General features: G+C 46.3%; 1 protein-coding gene across 1 annotated transcript in view; it reads left to right on the top strand.

The window, feature by feature from the left end:
• The window catches only part of LOC143285751 (uncharacterized), a 46,992-nt gene that overhangs the window by 9,390 nt on the left and 25,102 nt on the right, over positions 1 to 12,500 (top strand). Inside the window, exon 4 of the mRNA XM_076593165.1 lies at positions 7,361 to 7,547. Coding sequence (XP_076449280.1) covers positions 7,361 to 7,547 — 187 coding nt within the window. The remainder of the gene's footprint in view (positions 1 to 7,360; positions 7,548 to 12,500) is intronic.

The following is a 12,500-nucleotide window of genomic DNA, read 5'->3' on the forward strand; positions in this document are numbered from 1 at the left end:
TTACACACACACACACACACTCCACACACTCCCTCACGCAGAACGGAATTAAATCAGTCAGTGTCAGAGACTAAGCAAAGCGTGCAGGCTACGCCACCGTGTAATCACGTCATTTGCCGATACGGAGCGGAGCCACGGTTGCTACATGGCACGTCCGTCTTTGTGCCAGTCCATTGGATCTAAAAGTAGATGGATAGCTCATTGGCCAGGAAAACTGAAGCCAACTGGACGCCATACTGATATTCGTATCAGTCCGTTGAGAAGTTGTCTGCTAACTGGTCCTACTTTCTGAACTGTAACCGTGTATCTTCGATGAAATCGTGTTATGCTTGCCCCCACGACATGCGAAATGTGGTGTCTTGATTGATATCTGCCAATGGGTTATTTTCCAAAGTGATTACAGGAAAACAGTGCAGTGGCACATGGGGCAAGATTGCTGTGGAGGCACACACAGGAATGTCAGCTAAATTAACGCCGCGAGCAAGTGAAAGCTTGCTGTGAAGCAGTCACTGTATTCAACAGAGCGCTCGGCTACATATCGGAAGTTACCGCTTCGCGCTGTACAAACACGTGTAGCAAAATGGCTGATTGAACACTTCCGCTGGCTTCAGTTTGCAAAGGGGCCAAGAAGGCATGCGCTATCCACCTATTTTTAGAGCAGTGGGACTGCACCAGGTGAAAGGTAGAAAGAAGAGCTGAACGGCTGGCTGATTGGGCTGTGTGTCCCATTGTGTCTGGTCTGTGCTTTTGTCTTTTGTTGGAACGTCTGGGTTTATCTCTCTGTCTCTGTCTCTGTCTCTCTCTGTGCCGTGTGTGTGTGTGTGTGTGTGTGTGTGTGTGTGTGTGCCGTGTTTATGTAAACAAAAGATTTAGGGAGGGGGTGGGGGAGAGAGAGAAGCAGAGACATAATAACCCCACCCCCTCCCTAAATCTTTTGTTTACATAAACACGGCACACACACACACACACACACACACACACACACACACACATTCAACGGAATGGAATCCGTCAGTGTCAGAGAATAAGTAAAGCGTGCAGACTATCCCACCGGGTAATGACGTGATTTGCTGAGCAGAGCCACGGGCCACGTTCGTCTGTGTGCCAGTGTCTTCCCTGCATCAGGAAGTACTTGACTCACTATATATAGCGATGACTGATCGATAGTTCCAATCTTTATCGAGAAACTGGACATTGACCTAGCCCGGTTTTCCAAGGTTGCTGTCATCTTCCCGTCAGCTGATTAGGTAGAACAGGACAAGACACGGCGACTCTTTATTTTTTCTTTTGTATGTCAGCCGGTATTTATGTACCATGTATTTATCTCTGCCACATATTCCCGTTGATATAATTCGCACGTCGCTCATCTCAGTTCTCCACATACAGCAACATCCTATTAACCCTTTCACCGCCAAGCTCGCATTTATGCACAGGCGTGGTAGAGGACCCATATCACTGAAAGGTGACCATTCATTGGTCTGTTATACAGGAACCTACTGCTCTTAATGTTCGTTGGTAGGATAGGCCATAATTTCTATACATCGCAGGGGGAATCCCCAGCTATTCTTAGCCACTGTCTTTTCTGTGTTTATACCACAAGGGAATTTTGTACTCTAAATTGACTCTCGGTGAAAGGGTTAAGGATTCGTTCATCCGCCACAATCAGTGCATAAGGACAACCAATGTTAGATTCCCGCATACAGCCACAGCTTATTAACGGTTCGTTCACCCGCTACCATCAGTGCACGAGGACTGACCAATGTTAGATTTCCCCTGACATCACCTGCCAGCGAAGACCCTGTATTACTGCTCCTGAGTCACGGGCGGAATAGCCGAATGGTTAAAGCGTTGGACTTTCAATCTGAGGGTCCCGGGTTCGAACCTCGGTGACGGCGCCTGGTGGGTAAAGGGTGGAGATTTTTACCATCTCCTAGGTCAACATATGTGCAGGCCTGCTAGTGCCTGAACCCCCTTCGTGTGTATATGCACGCAGAAGATCAAGTACGCACGTTAATGATCCTGTAATCCATGTCAGTGTTCGGTGGGTTATGGAAACAAGAACTTACCCAGCATACACCCCCCGCCCCCCGAAAACGGAATATGGCTGCATACATGGCGGGGGTAAATAAACAAAACAGTCATTCACGTAAAATGTTACATGTCTGTCTGGAGTGTGTGTGTGCGTGTGCCTGAAATCTGATTGAACGAGACAGGAAACGAATGATGAGTGCCCAGTGGCAGCCGTTAGTCGGCTCTAGCCAGGTAGGCAGCCTGTTGTGCAAAGGACCCCGTGTTTGTAAAGCGCTTAGATCTTGGTCTCTGACCAAGGATAGGCACTATATAAGTATCCATATCAATCAATTTGTCATTTCGGTGGTGTGTGTGTGTGTGTGTGTGTGTGTGTGTGTGTGTGTGTGTGTGTACAATTAAGCATTCAAAATCAGCAAATCTTTTCTTTTCTTTTTTTACTGCACCGTTTCAGCGGCATTACTCCCACGCCGCTCATTCCGAGTCCCCCCCAATACACAGCCACACACGGGCTCGTATGTCCCAGTCCCAGTGCCGGCAGTCCGCAGGGAACCATCGATGTTTGGTCGCCAGAAAGCCACACACCAGAAGAGACTTTACACTGCCGGTAGTGCTAAGTAGCGTCTGTTCTGATTTGAGAGACTTAGGACACCATCTATTAAGCCCCCCCCCCCCCCCCCCCCCCCGCCCCCCCTCCCTCCCCCCCCCCCCCCCCCCCACCAAACATTTCCAAGGCAGAAGTTGCAGCCCTTAACAGAATCGTAAAAACTGCCACCAAGATTACCGGGGCTGATCTACCTTCTCTAGAAGACATATATTATAAGCGGCTACTCATAAAAGCAAAATCAATCAGCCAGGACGAATCGCATCCAGCTTTTGGGATTTTCGAGATGCTCCCTTCTGGTCGACGGTACAGAAGTATAAGGACAAAAGCCAATCGCTTCGCCAATAGCTTTCCCCCTAAAGCAGTCAATGCCCTGTCTCTCGAACAAACCCAGTATGATTAATTGAATTGTGCAATCAACAACCAGGAACCTGAAGAACAAGTCATCAGCCCCATCCACATGTAATATGCAGCTTCTGTTCAAACGTGTGTGTGTATGTGTGTGTGTGTGTGTGTGTGTGTGTGTGAGAGAGAGAGAGAGAGAGAGAGAGAGAGAGAGAGAGAGAGATAGTGCGTGCATGTGTGAGTATGTACAAGCTTTTATATTGATATGCACTTGTATGTATCCTAATTTATACTGTATTTGTGCTTGTATATGATTTTTTGATTTATGTACGTATCTTGTTATGTACCCCCCACACCCCCCCGCACCCCCCAATATTCCTTATGACCCAGGTACACTTGGTAATAAAGACAAATTCTATTCTTTTCTATTCTATTAAGACAATAATTGCTTTGTTGCGAAACCAAACTGAGCGAAAGTCTCTCCAGGAGAGTCCACATGAACAAAGGGAGCATACCATTCACGTGGAAAAAAAAAAAATCAGTCCTGAAATCGGACTCTCCGCGGTCAGCTAAGCTACAAGCAACATGATCTGACGTGGCATAAAACTTTCTCTCCATACTTGCACAAACAGCTATAGCCGGACACCTCTCTGTGTTCAGATTTCTCCCCGTTCCCCTCTGTCTTGTAACAGGCAATCAACACACAAAACCTGAACAGTTCAGCGGGACCTTTGTCAAGTTAAAACATCTATTGGCTGTCATGGTTTCAAAGAACGTCTTCTGTTTCAAGTTTAACAGAATGCTTCTGTTTATCTCTGTCTCTCTCTCTGACTGTCTCTCTGTTACTTTCTGTCTCTGTCCGTCTGTTAATCTCTGTCGCCCCCCCCCCCCCCCTCCCCTTTCCCCTTCTTTCTTTTGTTCTGCAATCCATTTTCTTTTTTGAATGCTTGAGCATTTGGCAATTCTCTTTGGAGTATAAAAATAAAAATAATAAAATAAATAATAAAAAAAGACAAATGAATGTGATTGCTTACCACCTTGCACATGTGAACTGAATAAAAACAAGTTTAGAAAAATTATCTTCGGAGAATTTTCCTCCCAGTCACCCCATTTACCTTTTGCGCAATCTGTCCTCTGTACCCGAATATTCCAGGACTGGTCTGCGCGGCCGATCTTAACAATCGCTAAGTTTGCTTAGTGTTAAGACTTTGTCCCAAGTCAACGCAAATTCCGTAGACTTAGAGAAATTCTTAACGCTAAACTACAAACTTAGTGTACTGCAAAAGATGTCTTTGTACAAACCGGCCCAGGTTATATCGGTTTTTGTTTGTTTGTTTGTTTTTGTTTTTGTGCCTTTAGCGTTTGGTTTTTGGGAAATTCAGGACTCAACGGCCGGGGATGTAGCAACCAGATGAAAGTCCGTGGTGGCAAAAGATGAAAAAGAGAAGGCGAGGAGGTGTAAGGTAACAGGTGCAAATAAATAACAAATAACTCTTCCGTCATTAAACACACACACACACACACACACACACACACACACACACACACACACACACACACAACAAACAACACTTTTTTTTTCCAAAGATACCTTGAGGAAAGAAACCGGAGGCAGAGGGTGCGAGAAAGATGATAGAATATCATGAATATTAAACTGTTCAATATTGACAGCACTTTTGGGGGGGGAGATTATGGTTGCCCTTAGCATTCATTCCTATCGGAGACGGGTTCTTCAATAATGATGAAACGCGTGTCCCCTGCCCGACCAAACCTAACTCATATCAATCACCAGAGGTCTCTGCAAACTGGTTCTGGACGTCGCCCCAGGTGCCAAGCTCTCAGACCTCACTTTATGTTTTGCAGCGTTCTGTCAGACTCAACAAAATCGCAATACGTTGATTTCCCAAGACCACCCACGGAGGAGATTAATGGGGGTGGGGTGGGGTGGGGGTGGGGGGATATGCATTTTACAGGAACGGGAAAGTGCAAACAGCCAGTGAATGATTTATCTTGGCATCTCATGTCAGGGCGGATACCTAAAGTGTGCTTGGGAGGATGTGTTGCCGTTCGTCCTCAGTATCATGCATATTTGATAGGAGGTGTGTGTGTGTGTGTGTGTGTGTGTGTTTGTGTGTGTGTGTGTGTGTGTGTGTGTGTGTGTGTGTGTGTGTGTGTGATTTCCGTAATACGTGCGACTCGTCCACCTCCGCGTGCATGGCTATCTTTCTCTGTCTGTGTGTCTGTGCACATTGACTGTCTAGATCCCCGGGGTGATGTGTGTGTGTGTGTGTGTGCGCGCGCGCGTGTGTGTGTGTGTGTACGTGTGTGTGTGTGTGTGTGTGTGTGTACGTGTGCGTGTGTGTGTGTGTCTGTCTGTCTGTGTTTGTGCCTACATCCTTCAAACTATGAAAATAGTGAATACATTTTTATATGTAATTCACACACACACACACACACACACACACACACACACACACGGAATAGTACATAAAAACGAGAAACAACAGCGTGGTCGTGGTGTGGGGATGTTCTTTATTTCCTTGAAGTATTGCGATAATGGTTATCAATATTGTGGTATGGTGTCAAGTATTGTGCAACTGGTGTCAAGTATCGTGATAATTATGAGATTGCATCCTTTTGGTATCCTGGTGTTTGATGTGTTGGTTTAGCGTTGTGCTGTAGGTGACGTGTTTCTATATGCACACGTACATAAATCACAGAAATCACTGTTAGTGTGTTTGGTTGGATGTCATGAATTGCTGGTGTTTACATGCATATTTTTCACGTTAGGTTGTGTTTTTTTTTGTATTTTTGTTTTTTGTTTTGTTTTGTTTTTCAGTGCGCATTCCGGCATGTTTTGCACTGAAAGTTGCCAATATAAATTAGATAATTATATATTCATTTATTTGCATTTTAAGGAGTAGTAGAAGTCGTAATATAAGCAGCAGCAGTAGTAGAATAGAATAGAATATATCTTTATTACCAAGTGTACCGGGGTCACAAAGAATATTGGGGGGGGGGGGGGGGGGGAATAGTACATAACAAGATACGAACATAAATCGAAAATCATACAGTAGTAGTGGTATTGGTAGCAGCAGCACCAGTAGTAGTAGTAGTAGCAGCAGCAGCAGCAGCAGTAGTTGTAGTTGTGGTAGTAGTTGCCAACAATGCGATTTTGTTTGCGGCATGCCAGTCGGTGAAGTAGCAGCAGTAGTAGTAGTATTTGTTGTTTGTTTGTAGCATGCAAGGTGATGGATTAGTAGTAGTTGCTGTATCATTATCATTATCATTACTATCATTATCAATGCCATGCCAGGACCCGCGCTTCACTGTGAAGGGGCAGAACCTCACATACCTGGGGCTGCACGCTTTCTCGCGCAGTGAACATAGACGATGATGTCAACAACAGGATCGCCAAAGCCAGCACCGCCTTTGGGAGACTCCGGAAGAATGTCTGGGAGTGGAGATGACTCAGCGCTTCCGCCAAGCTGAAGGTCTACTGTGCAGTGGTCCTTGCCACCCTCCTTTACGCCAGTGAGACCTGGACTGTCCACAGCAGACACATCAAAAAGCTCAACTGCTTCCACCTGAGCTGTCTCCGCAGACTCCTCCACATCAGATGGCAGGACAAAGTCCACGACACGGAAGTCCTGGAACGAGCTGGCCTCTGCAGCGTCTATACCCTTCTGCAGAAAACCCAAGCCAGATGGGCTGGACATTTGGTCAGAATGCCAGAAAGTCGACTGCATAAGCAGTACGGAGAACTGTGTCAGGGCAAGCGCTCAGTTGAAGGACAGAAGAAACGCCACAAAGACTGCCTCAAAGCGTCCTTCAAAGACTTGGGCGTCGACATCAACACGTGGGAGACGCTTGTTCTGGACCATCCAGACTGGCGCAGCAAGATCACCATAGGTACCCGTGCAGCTGAAGCCAGGCGCATCACCGACGCGCATCGAAGGCTTGCTGTGTGCAAGGCCCGAGCAGCATGCACTGCCACGACAGCACACACTCACTTATGTCCCACATGTGGGCGAGCCTTCAAGGCCCGGGTTGGCCTCATCAGTCACCACGGGACCCACAGCCACTGATCTTTCATCTGATTCTTGAAGCCATGGTCATCTTGGAATCCGAAGGACGAACAGTAGTAGTAGTAGTATGACGATGACGATGATGATGATTGTTGTTATTGTTATCGTCATCACCAACACCACCAACATCTTCATCATCATCATCATCATCATCATCACCATCGTCATTCTCCTCCTTGTCATCATCCTCATCCTCATCACCAGATCTTCAAAGACGAATGTATGTTCGTCTCTGTCTCTGTCTGTGTGTGTGTGTTGCCTGCCTGGCCCCCTCTCCCTCCCCCCACGCACACAGCCCGTGGGGCCCCTCAGTGGTCCACATGTACGGTGAGGGCAACAACGGTATGTCGGGCCTGGTGCTGTCCCTGCGCTACTCGCTGGGCTACATGGCCGTCAGTGCCGCCGGCAGTGCCCATCTGCCCTACGCCCGCATCCAGAACAAGCATGGAACCTTCACCCTGCCCACCAGCTCTGCCATACAGGTCGGTGTGTTTTGTGTGTGTGTGTGTGGGAGGGGGGTGGAGTGAGGGGGCGGGGGGAGCGGTAGGGGCTTCGGGGGGGGGGGGGGGGGCACATATGTATAGATACATAGATATATACATACATGCATGCATGTATACATACATACATATAAACATACATACATGCTTACAACACACGTCTGTGCAAACGCGCGCGCACACCAACACAGATAGACACACATGCACGCACACAGACATACACATGCACTCACACATGCATACACACACTCACACAATCACGAACGCGCGCGCAAGCATGCGCACATACACACAAAATACACACACACACACACACACACACACACACACACACACACACACACATGGGTCCTCCTTCTTCTTCGCTCGTGGGCTGCAACTCCGAACGTTCACTCATATGCACAGGAGTGGGCTTTTACGTGTATAACTGTTTTTACGCCGCCATGCAGGCAGCGATACTCCGTTTTCGGGGAGGGGGTGCATGCTGGGTGTGTTCATGTTTCCAAAACCCACAGAACGCTGACATAGATTACATGATATATAACGTGCGTATTTGATCTTTTGCTTGCGTATACACACGAAGGGGGTGCAAGCACAAGCAGGTCTGCATATATGTTGTCCTGGGAGATCGGAAAAATCTCAACCCTTTATCCACAAGGTGCCGTTACCGAGGTTCGAACCCGGGACTAAGAATGAAGCCTTGCGGTACACAGTAATCTACATGTCTTTCAGAAGAGTACATGTCTTTTAAGAAGACATACTGTATTCTGTGTGATACCGGAAAAAATGAGACAGCTGAGTGCCTTTGAGTATACTCACATAATTTTTATGAGTATTTCGTGATCCACAAGATGAAAATCCTTTAAATCGAGAGGCATTGTCTTTTGATTGACTGCAGATAACCAGGCTTACAGACAGACAAGGACAGAGACAGACAGACAGAGAAAGGCAGACAGACAGAAAGACAGATAGAAAAGGAATAGGTTGGTTCTAAGAAAACGACGTCTATCAGAGTGGTCCTCTAGATTTATGCCCGTCTTAACTCTCCATACGAACGGCGAAAGAGACGACGTTAAAACGACCATTCACTATAATTGTATAGCAAGGCTTGGAAATACGTCATTCTTCTCTGTCCCTGTCTCTCTGTCTCTGTCTGTCTGTCTGACTGTCTGTCTCTCTCGTTAAACAAGGTTGTATGCTAAGTCCACAGCTATTTTATCTTTTCATCAATGAATTGGTAGTGGAGTTATCAAAGAAGGGCAGGCATAGAATACAAATGATACCTGGCGCAACAGAATTGTTCTTGATGCTGTTTGCTGATGATGTTGTTCTCTTGTCTGACACACCCATATCAATTACAATATCAATTAAATGCCCTAAGTAAGAAACAGACAGACGACAACTAACAGTAAATCTCGATAAGACCAATATCATAGTTTTTTTTCCGCAATGGAGGCCATCTTTCGACTTATGGAAAATGGTGCTATGGAGATAGGGAAACAAAAGTAATCAACAGATATAAATATTTAGGAAAGTTATTCACAACAAAATTAAGTTTGATGTCTGCGTGGGATAAAGCAAATAGAAAAGGGCTTTACAGCTGATGACATTAAACTTTTCAGTGTTCAGTGCTCTCTCTCTCTCTCTCTCTCTCTGTGTCTCAAACACCTAATTGTCCCAGCGATTATGTGCCCGAAATGGCAAGTATTGCGCGCAGCAGATTAAAGAGCTTTCTTCACTGCATGACCAAACTGTCTGACGATGGTGATTTGAGTTCAGTTGACGTCTTTGAGGTTCGACACACGACCGATAAGTCACAGTGACCCAGGAAACAGAAAGGAGTGGTTTCCCTTGGAACTGGATTTCCTTTGATGGCGTTTCGATTTTATCTTCCACCTTCACCCCCCCACACACCCCTTTTTAGTCTGTCAGGAGAAACGGTCTACCTTTCACTCCCCCCCCCCCCCCCCTCCCCTAATAAATTTTTCATATGTATTTTTTTGGTGCTTTAGAGTAAATAGATCACGAAAAATCATGTTAACATAAAAGATCTTGGGACTCACTGTCCCTTCTGGCTTAATTTTGAAGGGTACCCATCTCAGGTGCCGTGGCTGCTTTTCGTCGCTCCAAAACATTCCATGAGTTTGGTGATCACCTGTGTCTTTGTTATTTGAGCTACGAGAATTTCCTTTATGTTTTTGTTGACAGTAATGCCTTCTGCACGATATGCAATAATCAGAACGACAATATATGCAGTAAGGTGACCGCAGTGAAGCTACGTGTGTACCCACCGTCTGTCACACGTTGCGAACTGTGAATTTTCCAAAATATCTGCACTAAATCGTCTCTCTCGAAAACTTATTAGAAACAAAGTACACCGCATTTTCAAAGAACAGTCTCTTGAGATTCTTTTGAGCTATGCCACATCACCATGGGCCTATTCTGTTGTCCTCTGTCGCCGGGTTATCTCCCTTACCCCCTATTTGGCTACGACGCAAATTTAATTCTTTACAAATTCATATGGATCTTTTTAATGAAAAAATAAAGTTTATGTGCACTTTCCAAGTGAGCACATGTGTGTGTGTGTGTGGGGGGGGGGGGTGGGTGCTATCGGGAAAGCTTTGGAAGAAGCCTCAAACGTGCTCAGCACACAGATCGCAGTAAATCCGACAACGCCATCTGTATTCCATTGACAACTTTGACCAACTGCTGAGTGTAGTCCACGGCCTGAGTTCCGTTCACACAGCACACGGCATCATGCTGCAAGAAGTTGAAGGAACTGACCATGGTGGTACCGCGTGATGCCATCCATTCCAAGAACCGGTGAGCAATCTCTGCATTTGGCACAAGAGGATTTACCAGAGTGCTTCGTAACCCAGCGGAAATGCCCACCTTTTGCAGTTAGGCACTGGACAGTTGATGGAGGTGAAGATGCTCTCAAGAAAGTTCAAAGTTCAAACCTCCAATGGATTCTTCTCCGGAAATACAGCAGCATATCAGATCAGGAAATACCAGCGTGGGCTGGCTTCATTTCACAGTGTGGGCAGAACCCAGCAAAGAAGACAACACTGGACTACTACCCTGTGATCCATGATCCCATCACCAGTACAAGACAGTCCAGGAGTGCTTGAGACTTGCAGAGGAGGCCACGAGAGAGGTTGGACAAGAGTACGTTATCACTACGTTTGATCTTGGGGTTTGTACGAAAGTCTACCCGATCGTCTGGAACCACCCTGACTGGTACAAGAAGCATATCATTCTGATCGGTACATTCTACCGTGCATGTGCTTACCTCAAGATTCTTGGGAAAAAGCTGGATGGTTCTAGGTTCGGAGATATCCTTCTGGAAGCAGACCTGATCTCTTCTGGTTCTCTGCAAGGGGTGCCGTCTGGAAAACATTATGAACGAGCATTGTTCTACCATAAGACAATGCTTGAGAGTCTAGAACGCTCGGTGCTGGAAAAATATCTTGAAATCAGAGATGAAGACACATCATTTCCGACCTTGTCAGAAGAGAGCACGATCAAACTCTAGACAGCCTCTTGTTTCTTCTCAAAAGAGACATTGACTGAGCTTCAGCAAGATGAAGCTATCGCCAATTTCATGGGAGAGTACGAACAGTTCAGAGATAGAGTCAGAGAAAGAGCCTTTGGACCAACTGCACAATTTTGGTTGTCGTACATCGATCATGTATGGCTTGTCCTTGCGCTCCTTGAGGCTGTCAAAATCAACGACTTCCTGCTCTACGCACAAACGATGTCCCAAATGCCAGACCTCTTTTTCAGTTTCGATGGACAAAACTATTCACGCTACCTGACCTTCTTCTCAGTCCTCTTGGCAAACATTGACTTGTCACATCCTGGAGCCAAGGAGATGCTGCAGAGAGGTGCTTTCAGCGTGGCAAGGTCCTTCATTTCTGGCAATCGCTGTGCAGTGGACAAAACCATGGAAGAAACGTTCATGAAGCACGCCAAAAGTCGAGGAGGAGCTGGCGGAGGTGGCGCTGGTCTCACGGGACTGCTGTCCAACCAGGAGGCCTACCACAGATGGGTCAGGACAACCCATGAGAAGTCAAAGTATCTTCATGCAACTCTCAACATGGTTGGCATGGCACAAGGTGATGAGGTTGGCAGTAGACATCGTGACTTGCGTCCTTCTGAGATACTGAAGAGCGAAAGCAACGTCATGAGGACTCAGGATGCAATCAAAAGTTTCATCAACCCTTTCTGTGAGGAAGCCTCGGTCAAACTCATCGCCCTGTCATCTGGAGCATCTGTCCCAGCCAGCATTCAGTATGATGTGTTGAGGGCAGAAAAAAACTGGTAAAGCCATTTCTCCTCACCGAGTAATTTCTTTTGATCTCGTTTAATGTGATCTGACTCTGCCTGGTTAGAGTTTGAGCTTTGTTTGAGAACTGGGTTTTGTTGTTGTTGTTGTATCTTACTTTTAAGAACATAATTTATATGCTGCTGGGTGCATTGACACACACACTTTCTTTTTGCGGCCACACACTTGAAAATGAATTCGCAAAGATGGGGAGGGGAGGGGGGTCAGAGGGGGGAGGTTTAGAAATATTATCTAACAGAATTTTCCGAGGACGACTTTGTCGACGCATACTATTTCCCTCTCTGCAAGTGCAAACTGCGAGAGAAACCTCTAATTTTCACCTCATCAGATAACAACAACTACTACTACTACTACTGCTGATGCTGCAGCAGCAACAACAACACAGACAGACAAGCACACACACACACACACAGAAAAGCACACACACACACACACACACACACACACACACACACACAGTCACACTACACACAAACACACACACACACACACACACACACACACACACACACACACACACACACACACACACACACCACCGCCACTACTACCACCACCATCATCATCATCAATATCAAAACCACACT

Source organism: Babylonia areolata, chromosome 9 (assembly GCF_041734735.1).
Source record: "Babylonia areolata isolate BAREFJ2019XMU chromosome 9, ASM4173473v1, whole genome shotgun sequence".
In the NCBI taxonomy this organism is placed as follows: Eukaryota; Metazoa; Mollusca; class Gastropoda; order Neogastropoda; family Buccinidae; genus Babylonia; species Babylonia areolata.